The sequence below is a fragment of the Vulpes vulpes genome, chromosome 10 (genome assembly GCF_048418805.1).
Source record: "Vulpes vulpes isolate BD-2025 chromosome 10, VulVul3, whole genome shotgun sequence".
Classification (NCBI taxonomy): Eukaryota; Metazoa; Chordata; class Mammalia; order Carnivora; family Canidae; genus Vulpes; species Vulpes vulpes.
The window spans coordinates 88,278,521-88,297,620 of NC_132789.1; the positions used below are offsets into that span (position 1 = coordinate 88,278,521).

A 19,100-nucleotide genomic window follows, 5' to 3' on the forward strand; every position below is an offset into this window, starting at 1 on the left:
GACAGGCATTTCCAAAGCTATTACAAAGTAATAAAATTATACTTCACAAACCTAATAAAAAGCCAAAACAGATACACTTTTCTGTTTGTTATTTTTCTGGTTTCTTACTGGAAAAAAAATCAATGATGGGCAGAGAAAGTATATAATTATACATTTTTAAATAATTGGGGGTAAAGAAAGAAGTTAATTCTTTACCTGTTAGTGGTTGGAGACTTCTTACTAAAGGATGATTTTAAGGGCATCTGACTGGCTCAGTTGGTGGAGCATGTGACTATTGATCTTGGGGTTATAAGTTCAAGCCCCACATTGGGTGTAAAGATTACTTAAAAGTAAAATCTTTAAAAAAAAAAATAAAATCTTTTAAAAAAGAATGATTTTGCTTCAGTTTTTCCTCACATGTTTAAGCCAAGCTACTACCCCAATATTGTTGTTTACTTAATATAAACCCTTATTTTATAGAATTATTGGGAGAGCCAATAATTGCTTTGAAGAAACTTATAAATATATTAAAACTAGTAACTTTTATTTGAACTAGAAATTGCCTCTTTTAATCACTTCAGTGTCTCTGATAAAAACGTGTGTAAGTAATCTGGGGCACCTCCATGGCTCAGTTGGTTGAGCATCTGACTCTTGATTTGGCTCAGGTCATGACCTCAGGGTCCTGAGATTGAGCCCAAGTCAGGCACTGTGCTCCGCGGGAAGTCTGCTAGAAATCCTCCCTCTCCCTCTGCCCCTACCCTGCTAAAATAAATAAATAAATATTTTTTAAAAGAAAGTATGTAATTAATCTAAATTTGATTTGGAAGAAAAGTTCATTTGATAGAAATAAAGTGCCTTTTATGGCTTTGATGCCTATGAAGTAATACTTTAAATTTTTCAGTCAGTAAACCTTATAAATGGTATTTATCTTCTATTGATATATGCTGTGTAGGCAGGAGAAAAGTTTTCCGTGTAATCCACTTGGCATCAGCTCTCAGTCCTGCTTTTAAATTTCTCTTACCCAGTTTCTATTTAAAACCTCAGCTTGAAAAAAAAAAAAAAAAAAAACCTCAGCTTGTCTCTGCCTTAGTAGTCAGTGTTGAAGTTTGTTTTGCCCTTTAACAATTAAAGTATTGTATGGCATATTTTAGGTCATTCACCAGATGTTGCTGTAGTGGTTTTGCTTATGTCTGAACTGGGTTGCTCATTGTTTGGCAGATCTTTATGAAAGTTCTTTGTAATTGAGTTCACAATGATTTAGTGTATTTCTAAATTGCTGTAATTGTTTCTGATGTTAGGTTTTGAAAATTTGTCAAATTTGTCATCATCCCATTTCTGCCTGGAGTTATCATCTCTATCTTCTTTTGCTCCTTTTTTAAATCTCTGCTTTTCTGTTGTATTTCACTTATCCTTATTAGCACTATAAATCTTTTCTAAGTTAGGACATACGTAAATAGTTCAATATAGATTTTTTTACTGGCTCTGTAAGTATGGAAAGAATGTTTCAAAGTTTAATATTGGATTATTTTAAAAAGAATTAACTTTTATTTCTCTTATCTGCTCCAACCCGTTGTGTTAGATCCTTGTCCCAATGATATTTAAGTGTAACATTAGAGCCAACAGCAAAATTAGGAAGGTGGCTGAAGCATATCTTCTGTATATTTCTCCCCTTCCAGTGTTCCTCCATACCTTTTTTCTGTTTGTTTCAAACTTCATTTAAAAGCTTTCCAAAATGTGTATTGTCTTATGAATAAAGAGGTTAGAATAGGTGAGGTGAAAGAACGTGGACCTACCTGTCTTAGGATAAGACATTCCACATCCCAGCCCATCTGCTTCCTAACTATCTAACCTTAGGCAAGTAACTTTCTGAGTATTTTATTAACCGTAACACAGATAGAACAGAAGCCCTGCAAAGAAGATATAAGGGTAACATATTCTCTGTCACACAGAAAGTGCTTCCTAGGGCTCCTGGGTGGCTCAGTCCATTAAAACCTCTGCCTTAGGTTCAGGTCATGATTTCAGTGGAGAGCCTGCTTATCCATCTTCCTCTGCACCCCCCACCTTCGTGCTTTCTCTCTCTCAAATAAATAAATAAAATCTTAAAAAAAAAAGTGCTTCATAAAAATGAGTGTCACCTACCATATCAAAGAATAATCTGCCAAAAATGTTTGGCTGGTTTTTTTTATTTTTTTTAAGATTTTATTTTATTTACTCATGAGAGATACAGAGCGAGCGAGAGAGAGGCAGAGGGAGAAGCAGGCTCCACGCAGGGAACCCGATGCAGGACTCGATCCTGGGGTCTCCAGAATCAGGCCCTGGACTGCAGGCGGCACTAAACCGCTGTGCCACCGGGGCTGCCCGGCTGGTTTTTTTTAATTCCGTGTGCTTATTATCATTTCTCATTATCTGATTGTATAAATATAAACAAATGGAAGTTGAAAAAGTATAATTTCCTCAAACATTTTTGGCTTTTTTCACCATCTTCTAAAAGTACAGTTTGACCATTCCCCCACCTTACTTTCTTCATCTCTCTTCCTAAGCCAATTTTGTTTGAGAAACCAGAATCTTTCCTAGATTGACCTTCACAAGGCCAAGTAATCTAGTAAAGTGAACCTGATAAATAAGCCAAGTGACTTAAAATAACACTTTTAAGTCTCATTAAAACTACTTCTCTATAGTGACAACAGCACAGTCATTACCAAGATTACAAAATTAGTTATCTTTAAAATTGGATTTGCAATAAAAAAAAATCGGATTTGCAAAAAATAAAAATAAAATTGGATTTGCAACTGTTTTTCTAATGTTACTTAATTGTTCTTAAACATCCTAATGGGGCAGCCCTGGTGGCGCAGCGGTTTGGTGCCGCCTGCAGCCTGGGGTGTGATCCTGGAGACCCGGGATTGAGTCCCACATCGGGCTCCCTGCATGGAGCCTGCTTCTCCCTCTGCCTGTGTCTCTGCCTCTCTCTCTCTCTCTCTCTCTCTCTCTCTGTATGACTATCATAAATACAAAAAAAATTAAAAAAAAAAAAAAACACCCTAATGGCTAGGGATGCCTGGATGGCTCAGGGGATTCCTGGGTAGCTCAGTGGTTGAGTGTGTGCCTTTGGCTCAGGCCATGATCCCAGAGTCCTGGGATTGATTCCTGCATCGGGCTCCCTGCTCAGTGGGGAGTCTGCTTCTCTCTATATCCCTACCCCCTGCTCGTGCTCTCTCTCTGTCTCTCTCAAATTAAAAAAAAAAAAAAAAGATCTTAAAATAAGGTTATCTATTTTGGCATAAAAAGGCTTCTGAGATTAAAATAACAAAATTGTATACTTTATTTCCATAATTATAATTGAAAAGCTGTGAATCCCCAAAGGCTCTCTCTATACCAGAAGAAGTATATACTCTGAAGTGTGTATGTACTTTTAAAGGCTTACACATCAACCTTCTCACAATTACTGTAAGAATGTTTTTGTGAAAATGGGTATTGTGTCATTTTGTTGTGAAAACTAGAATTCAGTCTTAAAAAGCACCCCCTTTCCTTGATTTCCCACGGGTTAAGTTTGATCAGTGTTGGGGAACATTTAGCATACAGGTAGTACACTGAGCTTGAGGCTTTGTTAGTGGGCTACCAACCTACCTTAGCTACAAGAAGATGTGTGTCTCTGTGTTGGGTTTGTCAGCTACCTCAAGGGGGTGAAAAACTACTCTTCAGTTGACATATGTGACATTTGTGTTGACATTTGTAGGGTTAGCTAAAAGTGGTGTGATGCTTTTCCCACTTGTTTTCTGGCTATAACTTTTAGACTGTTGTAACAGAATCAGAGTTGTGTTCCCCCTCTCGTCCTTTTATTCTGAAACATTGGGGATTGAAATGCAGGTCAAAAATTCTTATGACCCAGGGGCACCTGGGTGGCTCAGTCAGTTGGGTGTCTGCCTTCAGCTCAGGTCATGATCCCGGGGTCCTGGGATCGAGTCTCACATTGAGCTCCCTGCATGGAGCCTGCTTCTCCCTCTGCCTGTGTCTCTGCCTTTCTCTGTGTGTGTCTGTCATGGATAAATATGTCACCTACCATATCAAAGAATAATCTGCCAAAAATGTTTGGCTGGTTTTTGAGTGTCTGTCATGAATAAATAAATAAAAATCTTTAATAAAAATAAATAAAAATAAAAATACAGAAACCCCCTAGTTGCTCTGTAACTCCAGGAGCCAAGGATCATCCAGAATTTTAAAAATAAAAAACAAGAAAGGTTAACTCATGCTTAGCAGGACCAAGTGGAAAATTACTTTGTCACCTAGGTATGTTACTAGTGCAAAAAGCCTTAAAAACAAAACAAACAAAACAAAAAAAAACACCTCTAGGGGCACTTGGGTAGCTCAGTCAGTTAGGCATCTGCCTTCAACTTAGGTCATGATTCCTGGGTCCTGGGATCAAGTCCTGCATCGGGCTCCCTGCTCCGTGGGGAACCTGCTTCTCCCTCTTCCTCTGCCTGCACTCCCCCTGCTTATGTATGCTTGCTCTCTCTCTCTCTCAAATAAATAATCTTTTTTTAAAAATACCTCTAAGTAGGGAGTATTTAGTTAATGGGCTGGTTCATGAACTTGTACATAAACTTCCAGTTGAATTTCACAAATCTCTAAAAGAGAAGCTAGTTTTTGTCCTTAATAGTAAATAGAATCAATGTTTTTCTATTGGAAAGCCTTTCCAACTGAAAAGCTTTTTGAGAGCCATTTGAGTTTCCAAATATATATATATATACACCTATATTTAGAAAGCAAGTTTCTCAAATTTTAGAAGAAAGAAACCATAAAGATTGTATCTGACTCCGTTTCTTCACTATACTGCTATCCTGAAATCTGCCCAGTCTCAAAAATAGTTACTTAGAGTTTCTATGTGTCTGCCTGCAAGCCATGCCACATCTGGCCCATACCGAGCTCTCGATGATGTCCTTTCCCTCTGCACTTGACACCCTCTCACAGCCTTTGCCGTATCAGTGTATGGTAGCTTCATGCTTTCAGTTGCTCAGGGCAGAAGTCTTGGCATCCTTGTGCTTGATCTCTCATGCCCACAGCTTGGTCTGTGGGCTCCACCTTCACAGTCTATTGAAGATGCTGCATCCTCTCACCACCTCCTCTGTTACCACCAGTATCTCATCCAGGCCACCAGTATCTCACTGGCTTCTCGCCGTGGTATTCTAATAGGTCTCCCTACTTCTACCCTTGCATGTTTATGAAAGTAAATCAGATATTGTCATTTTTCTGCTCAGGATCTTCCTGTGCCTTCTCTTCTCACTAAGAAATGTAAACCCCAGTCTCTGTGATGATATCTGAAGTCCTGCATCCTCTAGCCCCCCATTACCTGTCTGACCACATCTTGTACCAGACCCCTACGACTCTGCCCCAGCCACATTGGCCTCCTTGCTGTTTCTCGAACACACCAAGCACAGCACCCGCCTCAGGACCCTTGTACTTGGCTGTTTCCTCCATCTAGAATTGTTCTTCCAACCTCACTGGAAAACTTAAAGCATCTTTAAAGCTCATTCCCTCACTTCTTTTGGGTCTTTATTCACATGTCACCTTAAACCAAGGCTAGACCAACTCTAGTCTTCCTATTTACATCACCATGCCCTCTCCTATATATGAATCCCATATTCCCCATTACTGCTTAATTTTTCTGTGTAAAACATGCCATCATCTAACATACTGTATGTTTCACTTACCTTGTTTCTCTTTCTTCTCTCAATAGAACATAAGCTTCTTGAGAGCAGAGTTGTCTTTTTGTTGATTGCTTGCATTGCAGCCTCTAGACTAGTGCCTGACACCAGCAGACCCTTGGTAGTATTTATTGAATAAATGAATGTAAGTAACATTTTAGGTCTGTTTTTTTTTTTTCTCAGAATGTAAAGTGGGGATAGCTGTAGTTCATTAGAACACTGAATAATGCAGATCCTCAACGAAGTTATGATATAGACAGGCTTATCTTTCATAACCTTTCCTTTTTTAATAGTGTAAAACTGTTAAGTATATTCAAAAGAATGTTTAACACAGAGGCAAAATATAAAGAATAACGACAACAAAAAATAGCCATGTTCCCACCACCCAGGTTAAAAAACAAAACCATCAGTATTTTTGAAGCCTCCTCTGTGCTCTCCCTCACCTCATCCTCCCTCTTCTCCCTGCAGAACTCCTATTCTGAATTGTGTTTATTGGTTCCTGTTGGTTTTCTTTATAGTTTTGTCACATGTGAATGTATTCACTCAATTAGGCATAGTTTTGAACTTTATATAAATGGAATCCTATGGCGGGTGTTCTTCTGCAGGTTGCTGCTTTGCTCTGATGTTTCTGACATTCATCCATGTTGACGCATGCAGCTGCAATTCATTTATTCTCACTCCTATATAATATCCCCATTGTGTGAAGAGGCTGCAGTTTATTTATACATTCTCCTGTAAATACAAGTTTTGAGTTGTTTCCTTGTTTGTTTGTTTGTTTTGTATTTTTTTTCTAAGATTTTATTTATTTATTCATGAGAGACACAGAGCAAGAAGCAGAAACCTAGGCAGAGGGAGAAGCAGGCTCCGTGCAGGGAGCCCGATGTGGGACTCAATCCTGGGACTCCGGGATCACGCCCTGAGCCAAAGTCAGACGCTCAACCACTGGGCCACCCAGGCGTCCCAGTTTCCTTGTTTTTTAATGCTAAAAACAGTTCTGCTATTAACGTAATTGTACCTGTCGCATAAAACACACGTGCAAGTTTCTCTATGGTGTATTTTTAGGAGTCAAGATGCTGTTCAGGGACGTGTATGCATCCTTCATTTTATTGATTAATGCCAAATCATTTTCAAACATACTTGTACAAATATATATAACAATCAACTGAAAGCCTTTCCAACTGAAAGTGCACAAGAGTTTTAATTGTTCTCAGTTTTCTTAATGTAGAGGATATAAAATGGCATCCCATTATAGCCAGGGCCGAGAGCTGCAAGAAATGCAAAGGCATAGAGACAAGTAATGGTGAAAGAAGAAAAGAATTTATTTCACTGAGTCCAACACCGGAAGAAAACATCTCAAAGACTGTCTCCAAAGTGCTGAAAATACTTCTCGGTTTTATATAAGGAAAATGTGGGACAGAGGTTGGGTGGGTACGTGCCAGTGGGCAGTAAAGGTCAAGTCAATCATTGTCTTGGGGTCAGTCACGTGGGATGTTGCTGGATGTTGCAGTCCTTTTTGCCTGAGGGGTAGTTTCGGTTCCATCACGGGATGCTTTGCCCCACAGGGTATTTTGCCTGAGTTAAGAGATAAGCCCTGAAAGAACTTAATCAATGAGAAATTTTGAGGTCACAATGGAGGTAGTTGAAGTCTGCTTTCACAAAGTTAGTTTTAATTTGCATTTTCCTGTTTTCTAATAAGGCAGCCTATCTTTTCAGATTTAATTGGCCATTCCTGTTTCCTCCTCTGTGAGTGAAATACCTATCCATGTTATTTGCTCTTTTTAACTGGATTGCTTCTGGTTTGTTGGAGTTCTTCACATTTTCCAGATACATAACCTTTGTCAGTACATGTAATGCAGATATGTTTCCTCAGTATTTCACTATCTTTGGATGAATAGAAACTAAATTTTAATGAAGTTAATTTCTCAATCTTTTCCCTTAAGAAGTTTTATCTTGAAAAGTTCTTTCCTACCTAAGGTCATCTGGGAACTTTTCCACCCTCTGTCAAAATATACTGCTCTCAGACCAGTCCTTTGACCAATCCCTGACAGCCAGAACTCCAGAAGTTCTCAAACTCAGTCACACAGATACAGGTGACTGAGAAGAGCTCAGTTTCAGAAAACACTTTTACATAAATAGGAATCAAATGAAAGCTAACTCGCAGTGTTTTATTTTACTTCTTTTTTGCTAATTATCATTTTAATTGACCAGTATATTGCAAGAAAGAGATCTGTGGGGGCACCTGGCTGGCTCAGTCAGAAGAGCATAGGACTTTGATCTCAGAGTTGTGAACCCACATTGGGTATAGAGGTTACTGAAATAAATAAAACTTTATTTTTTTAAAGATTTATTTATTCGTGAGAAACACACACAGAAAGAGAGAGACAGAGACACAGGCAGAGGCAGAAGCAGGCTCCATGCAGGGACCCCGACAGCGGCTTAGCTAAACCGCTGAGCTACCAGGATGCCCAATAAATAATTTTTTTTTTAATTTTAAAAAAGAAAGATTTGGTCCTGAAATCAAACTCCACTCATGTAAGGTGAACCCGGGTTATAACCTTAATTAAAATAATCTGACCTTTTCTTAGTAGATACTAAGGCAGATGTCAGTGCTTCATTTTAAAGCTTGTTTTGAAAGTGATTGCAATGTAAAACTTTTCTGTCTAGACATAGAGAAAGGTCAATATGAATTAGGAGAATTAGTAGAAGTCTGTATTAAGAATGTTTTGAACAGGGCAGCTGCGGTGGTGCAGCGGTTTAGCGCCGCCTTCAGCCCAGGGCATGATCCTGGAGACCTGGGAGATCCTGGAGACCTGGGAGTCCCACGTCGGACTCCCTGCATGGAGCCTGCTTCTCTCTCTGTCTCTCTCTCTCTCTCTCTCTGTCTCTTTGTGTGTCTCTCATGAATAAATAAAATCTTTAAAAAAAAAATGTTTTGAACAAATTTTATATGTGATACTACTAACTTGAATGGTGCTAATCAGTGAATAATTGTAAGAAGTGCCTCTATGGTGCTTGAAAATGTGTTTATTTTAGAAGCAGAGAATCATGAGGTTATAAAGCGATGCTTAAAAGTTCTTAGTTGCGGCGCCTGGCTGGCTCAGTCGAAGCATGCAACTCTTGATCTCAGGGTTGTAAGTTCAAGCCTCATGTTGGGTATAGAAATTACTTAAAAATAAAATCTTAAAAAAAAAAAAAAGAAAAAGTTCCTCTGAGGTGATCTGTCAAGCAGAGGAATTCCTTCTGCAGCATCCCATGCTGTCTTCTGCCCTTGGATTTAAGGCCCTGTGAAGGCAGTCAGTGTTGATAAGCCACCTGTACCCCTGCATCTTTTCAACACAGTTTGCTTAGCACACACCTTTTTTTTTTTTTTTCATTGTGCTAAGGTAAACTTCACAGCAATTTCTGCCTTTGAAAAGGAGAAAACTGTCTCTTCTTTTACACTCAGTACTTTTCAAACACTCCTGACACCAGATGTGTGGAGTTTTTCCCACACCAACTGGTTCTTGATCCTGGACACCAGCTGGGTATTCTACAATTCAGTTCAGTTCTGACACTGCCCCCACCCTCTGCACCTTCTGACATCAATCACTAGTCAGGTTGTCACCTGTGCTTCTGACCATACATGGAAGGTTAGCACAGCGCCCTCCTCAACTTGGATTGCATGCTGGAGTGTCTCATAGAACTCAGGAAAACCGTTCACTTACTAGCTTATCAGTTTATTACAAGGACTATTGGAGGACACAAATCAACAGCCAGATGAAGAAGTGCATAGGGGTCAAGGTCTGTAAAGTTCTTGAGCAGAAGAGCCTCTGTCCCCATGAAGTTGGGATACTCCGCTTTGCTAGCGTGTGGATGCGTTCACCAACCCAGAAGCTCTCCAAATCTTGCACTTCACAGGTTTTTAGGAGGCTTCATTACATAGGCATCATTGATGAAATCATTGGCCCATGGTGAATTATTCAACCTGCAGCCACTATTTCCTCCCCAGAGGTTGACAGGTGGAGCTTGAAATTCCCACCCTGTAATCACAATTTTGTTCCCCTGACTAGCTCTTACTCCTGGTTTTCTAGGAACTTTCCAGAAATCTCATTAACATAAAGTCAGGAGTGGTTGAAAAGAGCTTTTTATGAACAGAAGTCATTTCACTTGTATAGGGCTAGGGCTATTTCAAGAACAGGACAAGACGCTAAATATGATAACAAAAGGTACTCCCTTCATTGGTCACTTAGGAAATTGCAAGGGTTTTAGGTGCTTTGTGCCAGAAATGAAGACAAAGACCAAGCATGTATTTGTTATTATAAATCACATTATCACAGTCTTCTTACAAGTTCCAAATCATTTTCTAAATAAATGAAATTTTATTTTACCAAGAAAAGTCAGTGTGGTTTGACTGTCCAACAGGTAAACTTAGATTCCACTGAAATTGACTGAGTACTTACTTTGTGTCAGACAGTGTGCAAGGTAGTATCTCATTTCACTTAACCCTTACAATGATACTACGTATTCAGTTTGGTAATGGCATCCCTGATAAACAGATAAAGACCTTGGCCCGTGAAGTTAGAAGTAACCTGTACCTGATATCACAAAGAAAACTGGGAAGTGGTACAACTAAGATTGGCATGCATGCCTCCTGATTCCAAAGCTCTTTCTGGCAATTGCTGTAAAGGAGCAATACTAATAATGGGGATATTTTACTGATGACCTAAGTGAATAACAAAAACAAATTTAGAGAGGCTGTGACCAGTATCAAACTATGCCTAATGCAATTGTTAGGTCTTCCTAGAACATTGGAAGTAAAAGTCTGGAGAGATACTGTATTATATTTACTCCAAAAATGCAGTTAGATCTTGGGCCTAATTAGTAGCATTTGCCTCTCGTGTTTGAATCTCTGTTCCCTAACTGCTTTTCTTCTCCATTTCTTTCATCTCGCAACCACCCCTAACTCCCAACCTCCCCGAGTACTTTCTTCATTTTCTTTATCACCCAGCTTAGCCTACCTCTTTCTAATAAGCCTGTCCTCCCCCTTTTGATTTTCCTCCTTTTTACTTTCTAAAACCGTTACTCATTTCTAGTAAACTTTGGCTGCTCATTTATACTGTCATTTTCTGCTGCCCTGTGGTTTGTATTCTTATATCCCTAGTTATAGTGCCTAACACATGGTGTTTAATGTTTCATGGTTGTCCTTATTGCACCTGGTACCAAAGATTTTCATTTAGAAAGGTTGCGGGCCTTAAATGGCCAGGTAAATTCAAGATATACCTCTTTTGGTTTATACAGATATTTTTTTAGTTTTCATGCTATGTGGTCCTCTTAAACTGTATCCCTGCTAGAATTTTTGTTTTTTTTATCTTTATTTGAAGACGAGAAAAAGTTTCTTTTGTTTTAAACAACTTTTAGGTAAATCAGCAATGTCAGATGCCCTAAAGGTCTGTGAATTAGCCCAACCTCTTCTCAAGGCTTAGGATACTAATTTCCTGCGATGTCAATATTATTTTTATTTCTGGCCTCCCTTCTCTCTTTCCCCACCCCCTAAGGATAGAAGCTCATGAGGGAAGGGATTTGTTCCTATTTTCCTAAAACCTAGAACAGTGTGTGGCACATAGAAGGTACTTAATACTAGTTGAATGAATAAATGAATGGAATAAAAAATATCTAAGATATTTTGAGAAAACAGCATTACTGGAAGTATGCTTAGTGTAGTCCCTTTGTGTTTTTAAATATTATATATATGCCCAGAAAAATTCTCAAAGGAAACACAATAAAATGTTAGTAGTGATTTTCGGTGGCCAGGGAGGGGATTAAGTGCAAAAAGTATGGATCAGGAGGTTTTACTTTGTAATCCTGGAGTGTGTGTTATTTTTATTATATTTTATTAAATTTTAAAATAAAGACTTTACAAATAAAAAATATCCAGTATAAATGTTTGTGTTGTTTCCTTTAGAGGTGGATGAATGGAGAAAAGGCTAGAGAGACTGTGTGTTCACGTGTATATAATAAAATGAATGGAAATGTCATACCATATATAAAATACCATGTCCTGTTTTTCCCTTAGCATAATATGTCAGATATTTTTACATCACTAAAAACTCTTAAAGCTCAATTTTAATAAATATTGCAGTAGATGGATAAGTCAGTATATTTTATACTGTATCATATTGAACTCTTGCAGTTATAAATGAGAGCTCAGGAAATAACTTTATTCATAAATCTTTGCAGTGCTTTGCTGACTTTAATAAAGATTTACAGAAGTAGCGTTACTTGGTTAAAACATACCTTGTTATCACTAGAAGTGCTAAGTATTTAAAACAGAGTCGTATGAACTTTAAGTAAATTGCTTCCTGGGCAACACTTCCTGCCACTTGGCTTGATTCTTTGCAGAGAACTGCTGCTTTTTCACAGTATCTGGCCCACTCTGTTTCACACAAAGTTTAGCCTTAATGATGTCCATTTTTGGTATATAGCATATACTGTATAATAATTATTTGTATATAATTTTCCCTCTTTAATATTTGATTTTGAATATACTCAGTTTGAAGGGGAATTTAGTGATATTTTTAATGAAAGCCACAAGTGTTTGAATATGGTTAACAGAATATCCAGCTTTGTAAGCTGACCTATTGCCCTTAGGAAAATTTAAAAGTCATCAAAGGCCCAGTGACCCTTACAAAGTAATGTGCAGTCTGTGAGTGTGTGAAATACTTGGTTGTTATTAAAACTGCTTTTCCCGATGAGAGATACACTATTTAATGAGGACTGTGATAAGTCACTTTGCATTTCGCTGCCACTGGTGTTAACGCTTTCTCTTATGGCTCTGCCCGGTCCACAGGTAAAAGTGCTGCACAATCAGCTGGTCCTTTTCCACAACGCCATTGCTGCTTACTTTGCCGGGAATCAGAAGCAGCTTGAACAGACACTTAAGCAGTTCCATATCAAGTTGAAAACCCCTGGAGTGGATGCCCCATCTTGGCTTGAAGAACAGTAAAATCACACCGGGGGGGAGGGGGGGGGGGGTAAAAAGTCACGTTGTTATATTTCTAAACAAACCTAATAAGAATTAAGCAGAGTTGGGTTAAGATTAGGGAAGCGGTGACCACAACCATTGTAGTGATTCTTGCACAAATAGCTTTAATTTCTCCCTTTTTCATACTTTAACAACTGAACTGTTAAATTTGATGGGAAGGTGGGTGATTTTAATGTAAACATAATTTCTATAATCTGAACACAATAATTTTCCTTTTTGAGAAATCCTTTTGTATTGTGAGGGTTGATGGCTATTTCTGTAGTTTGAAAACATCTAATATAGATTTGCACTGACCAGATAGAAATTCAAGATTTTTGGTCCTGGAAATGAGGGCCAGTTGTAACTTTTCCAAAGGGAGGTTTACATAATTTGTATCAACATCAGATATTTTATATATGAATATATTAAACATCTTTAAGAGATTCATTTTCATGTATTGTCTTAAAGAAAAAAACTATTTTGCAGAGTAAAATTATATGGTGTTCCTGCAGCATCCATGCAGAGGCGGCAGCTCTAACGAATGACTGATTGGCTTGTGGAGTTGTGGCAAACACCTTTTTAAAAATGATTCTGTACTATTGTAATTTTGTTTAGACTTTTTTTTTTTTTTTTTTTTTAAGACGCAGGAAATCACACTGTCATTTCTGTGAGGCTTTTGAGCTTAAGAGTTTGCATCCCCCAAAGTCACTGGGCATTTAGGTTAGCAATTTTTTTTTGATTCATAATGAAACCTGCTTAAGAATTTTTTTTGCAGGTGGACTTGGGAGTTGAAATTCTTGATGGTTTCTATGTACTTAGCAAGTTTTGGGGTAAATTCCATTTTGACAGAAGTGAATTCCTAGACAGCTTTCATTGACTTCCATGTGTAACAATACCGGTTAAGCCTTAAATCACAGATATGTGCCTTCTCAGATACAGTAATTCTTATTCAACCAATGTACATAATCCATAAAGAAACCCCTTTCAGATAATGTTTGACGTATCTGTTCCTTCCTTAGAAAGGAACACTGTGTATCAGTGTTGGGTTTCTTTGTATTCGTTAAACCGCATTTAAGGTTTATAGTAAAATCAACTTTTGAATTTGCTGTTTGGTTTTTCTTCATTCCTTTCATGGAATGAGAAGACAGAGGAATTTTTTTTCATTTGAGTAATGGAAAGGTAGTATGGGACAGTGTGGTGGTAACAAGAAGAAAGGGGATTGGAAAGGCCAGTACTGTTTTAGTTGTTCAGCACTGTTGGTTTCGTGTTATGTGGTTGACCTGTCCGCTGTGTGGTTCTATCAGTCATGTAAGCCTTTGAAATATAAGTTCTCTTGATTTTTGTTGTAGACATAAATTAATATGTCTTCATTTCTTTTGTGTTGAAATGAAGTACTTAAAAAATTACTGTTATACATGAACTTTGTGGACTGTAAGATTTGTTATATATGTTCAGATGCCTTTTAGCTGGCTTTTTAATTAATATGCCTGTTTTCAGTGCTTAATATGTACAATGTAATGTGACTGTAAATCATAAACCTATTTTAAATCATTCCTTCCTGTATATTTGTACTCTGACAGAGCCTTATTTTATTCTTCAGCAGAATTACTACTTGTGATAGTTCCTTTACATTCCCCAGAATGTGCCTCTGGTGTGAATTTTGTATTCTTATTAAAAGTGTTTGCTGCACTATCTTCTTTCTCTGGGTCTTCATACTTTAAGAAGCAACTGTTTGGACATTCTGAGGACAAATTTGTCTTTTTCTGACTTTAAGAACAATAACCAAAAAAATGGTGCTTCTGTCATTTATAATTGCTTTTTCTCAATAACTTAATTCTTTTTCTCAGTTGGAGTCTCTTTTGGAAGCAGAACATGTCCACTCTTACACATTTTGGTAACAACTTCAGTAGGTAAGGAATTAAACAGTTTTAAAGACTAATGATTTTTTTTTTAAGATTTTTTTTTTTTTTTTTTTAAATTTACTCATTCATGATAGAGAGAGAGGCAGAGACACAGGCAGGAGAAGAAGCAGGCTCCATGCAGGGAGCCCGACGCGGGACTCAATCCCAGGTATCCAGGATCATACCCTGGGCCAAAGGCAGACACCAAACCGCTGAGCCACCCAGGGATCCCAAGATTTATTTATTTATTCATGAGAGACACAGACTCAGAGAGAGAGGCAGAGACATAGGCAGAGAGAGAAGCAGCTCTTCACAGGAGCCCGATTCAGGACTCAATCCCGGATCCCGGGACCACAAACTGAGCCAAAGGCAGCCACCAGGTGCTGGGACTGATGATTTTTTTTAGAATAAACTAAAAATATCAGTGATTCTGAGTAGTGGGTACATGTACAAAAGAAATAATTAACATATTAGCCAGTGGTATATTTACTTTGTTAGGAAAGTAATTTATATTCATCATAGAAAAAAATCAGAAGATAATGTCAAAAAATTGAAGATAAAATAACTTCCCATGTCACTAAGTACTACATGGAACCACCTAACTCCCCTGAAGTTAGATCTTCTGGATACCGATAATATTTATATTACAAGATCTAGTTTGAATATCCTTTAACATGCACCCATTCAACTTTATATTCTTACCTAGTCATTTCCTTAGGTTAGATTCTTAGAAATGAAAATGAGCCCTCAAAGTATATATACACTTTCAAGACTTTGTTAGGCTGGTAGGGCTGGTGGCTTTCGAGAAAGATTTTCTCGAAAATCTCGAAAATCAGCCTGCCTGACTGGCTCAATTGGTAGTACAGGTGACTCATGATCTCAGGGTTGTGAGTTCAAGCCCCACATTGGGCCTGCTAAAAAGAAAAACAAGAGTTTATTTGAACAAAAATGGACTCAAATCAGGCAATGCCTAATTAGAAATGATTAAGATCTCTCCACCAACAGGAGCTGGGGGGAGACTTTAGAGAAGTGGAAGCAAAGTGAGGAAATTATGACCTCCTTGTTTGATTAACCCCAAAGCTTCCAAATCTTAGGGCCCAGGAAGGACTGGGGCTTACAGAAGCAATTCAGCTGAAATCTGCTAGACTTTAAGAACCATCGTTTCCATATTCAAAGAACACCACACTGATGGTGTTAACCAAAACTAGGGACGCCTGGGTGGCTGAGTGGTTGAGCATCTGCCTTAGGCTTGGGTTGTGATCCCACAGTCTTGGGGTGGAGTCCTGCATCTGGCTCCCTGCAGGGAGCCTGCTTCTCCCTCTCCTGTCTCTGTCTCTGCTGCTTTCTATGTCTCTCATGAATAAATAAATAAAATCTTAAAAAAAAAAAAAAAGTGTGAAACTAGAAGCTTCCTTAGAGATAAACTGTTGAAGGTCCTTTTTTTTACAGGTAAAGACATGAAGGTCCAAAAATATATTAAACTGGCTTAGCCAACCCCAATTATCAAATATAATGTCAGGTAAGTTACTTGCAACTAAATTTATTACATCCCCTTTAAATCCTGCCATTTCAGCTGTACAATTAAATGTGTCAAAAGTGTCATTTCTTCTCCTAAAGTACAATGTGTATTAAAATGTCTTTTCAGTTGAAAAAATAATCCATTCAGCCCTAAATGGATTCGTAGTAGGTATATTTCAAATATATATGATATACTTCCAATTTACTGTTCTTATTCTGAAAACGAAATGTGAACCTGGAAAGTGAGATATCAAGTAAAATAAGCATATTGGAAAAGCTAAAGATAAGTGTCTTTTAATCATGGCACTGTTAATTTAAAGAATAATTTATCTACCTCAAAATGTGTCCGGTCTCCTTCCTTCACTGGATGTGAAAAATAAAAGCAAATTATCTAAATCAATAGTTCAGTGTAACATCTGTATATAATTTGAACTAATTTTTGTGAAATACCAAAAATGCCTGTATTTTGTGGTATTTCAAAATCTCTTTTGCCAGGTGGCTTTTCTTTTGAAACTTTCAGTTGCCTGGGAGACTTGAGACCCTGTGAGATCCTTCATCACTCAATTCTTTTTTTTTTTTTAATTTTATTTATTTATTCATAAGAGACACAGAGAGAGAGAGAGAGAGAGAGAGAGGCAGAGACACAGGCAGAGGGAGAAGCAGGCTCCATGCAGGAAGCTCAACATGGGTCGCGATCCCAGGACTCCAGGACCACTCCCTGGTCCGAAGGCAGAGGCTCAACCGCTGAGCCACCCAGGCATCCCTATCACTCAATTCTAACCAAACTTAGGCATTTAAGAAATCTGATTTCCCCTGTTAGATTGCAAATTTTTATATTGGCTCAGAATGTCCAGTTGTGAATAAGCTATTTTCTGATCAAAAGGCCAGTTATGATTTGCATTGGTTCACAGCTTTTCAGAGACACTGAATTCTCCAGAAACCAATATTGTACTGTATGTTTAACTAAAATTTAAATTAAAAAGTGGGAGGGGGAGCATCTATCTGTCTTAGTCACTTAAACAACTGACTCGATTTCAGCTCAGGTCGTGATCTGGGGGTTGTAGGATGGAGCCCCTCTACCCTCCACCCTCAGGCTCTACTCTCAGTGGTGCAGAAGTCGGCTTATCCCTCTCCCCCTGCCACTCTCTCTCTTTCAAATGAATAAATAAAATCTTAAAAAAAAAAAAAAAAGCTTTCGCAAGGGCTACAGGCCTTTTACTACTGTTAAAAATAGCAAGACCTATGAAAATAGAATGGCGATGCAAACAACTTTCCTCTTTTGAGGACTTTCATTAAGTTCTGTGTTCCCACTTGAAGGTTTCCTGCTCAACAGGTTTCCTGGCATAAATGGGCCTTTATAATAAATTGCCAAGTGGTTGTCCTATTATACAGAAAACTATGAAGTTCAGCTTTGTGTGGTGAAATAAAAGTTAACTCTTAATAGTTTCTGTAAATTAAACAAGAACCATTTGTTATTCTAGTGTTAACTCTGATGTGGGAGGAGAAACTATCAATATGAGGAAGGGAAATTAGACCATTCCGAGAACTGGGACGCTAACTGTGCGGTTAAATTGGATTCATATTTTATCAGAGCCCAGAATTTCAAGGAGATTTTTATAAATGAAACTCCAGAGAAGAGATGCTTGGGTGGCTCAGCGGTTGAGCGTCTGCCTTTGGCTCAGGGTGTGATCCCGCGGTTCCGGGATCGAGTCCCACGTCAGGCTCCCTACATGGAGCCTGCTTCTCCCTCTTCCTGTGTCTCCGCCTCTCTCTCTCAGGAATAAATAAAATACTTTTTTTAAAAAAAGAAAAGAAAGAAAAAAGAGACTTCCATAGAAAAACAAAACCTTTTTTTGTTTGTTTGGACCCAATCTAGGCTTTGCCACAAGTATTCTCTGTCAAAAAATGTGAATTTTCTGCAACTGTAGATTATCATGAATTGTTGATTCATAAGAACAATGAAAGGGACAAGATACCGTTTCATTGATCTTAGACAAAAGTAACTTTCTGTAATTTAGTTTCATATCACTTTGGTTCTGTAAAGCAAAAGTTGTGTATGTTTATATAAATACCTTAGGGATGAAATCTACAGTGCTGGCACGGGGGTACATAAGAAAAATGTAAACCATATTAGTCTTCACATTATTTTGGAGCTTTAATTATAAAAATTCTTTTTTAAGATTTTATTTGTTTATTCATGGGAGACACAGAGAGGCAGAGACACAGGCAGAGGGAGAAGCAGGCTCCATGCCGGGAGCCCGATGCGGGACTCAATCCCAGGACCCCAGGATCACACCCTGGGCCTAAGGCAGGGGCTTAACTGCTGAGCCACCCAGGGATCCCCAATTATAGAAGTTCTACGTTCTAAAGAAAATGCAAACTCTCACTGTAAAAAAATTTTTTTTCAATGAGTGGTAGTTTTTCTGGGGTAAGGAGATGGAAATGTAACTTTAACCCTGTTGGCCTTGCTGAAAAATTTTAAAATCATGAAATTTTTAGAATAACAACATGCTCAGGTTATTTATATAATATGACTTGACTTCTGTCCTCCTCTTAAATTATTTCTAGTTTATATTAGGAAGGTCTTTATGAAAAACTACCTTAAGTTTTAGGCAGATAATTACTATTGCTTCCCTTTGAAGAGTGTATACTTATTTTGGCTAGTCTCTAAGCTCTTGAGGAAGACACAGTGCATGCTTTTTTATTCACCCTATATCCCCCCAACTCCATGCATAGTTTTTGAGAGGAGCCATGTAATAAAAATTTATTCCGTTTTTTTTTTTTATTACAAAATTCAAACACAAAAGCAGTTGGTGGTTGCACTGCCATTTCATTTGAGTTAACAAAGGCAGTACACTTATAACTTACTCTAAATAAATGTCAGGCTGTTACTTTAGACACTAGTATTATTTATAGAAGTATGGCTAGTTAAAAAGTATAGAAAGATTGGCAAAATTAGAAAAATCACCATTTGCAGGCCCCACTGAAATATTGATTCACACA

The 19,100-nt window shown here is 38.0% G+C and overlaps 1 protein-coding gene across 20 annotated transcripts in view; it reads left to right on the forward strand.

Annotated features, from left to right (window-relative positions):
- Positions 1 to 14,370, forward strand: part of ARFIP1 (ARF interacting protein 1) — a 133,211-nt gene extending 118,841 nt beyond the window's left edge. For 18 of the 20 annotated variants that reach the window (XR_011994982.1, XM_072724830.1, XM_072724832.1 and 15 more), the window contains one exon: positions 12,505 to 14,370. Coding sequence is in view for 17 of the 20 variants with exons in the window: in XM_072724830.1 (XP_072580931.1) it covers positions 12,505 to 12,660 (156 nt within the window). In the remaining 3 variants the exon portion in view is untranslated. The remainder of the gene's footprint in view (positions 1 to 12,504) is intronic. The other 2 variants (XR_011994981.1, XR_011994980.1) reach the window with 1 other exon arrangement.
- Positions 14,371 to 19,100: the final 4,730 nt, after the last annotated feature.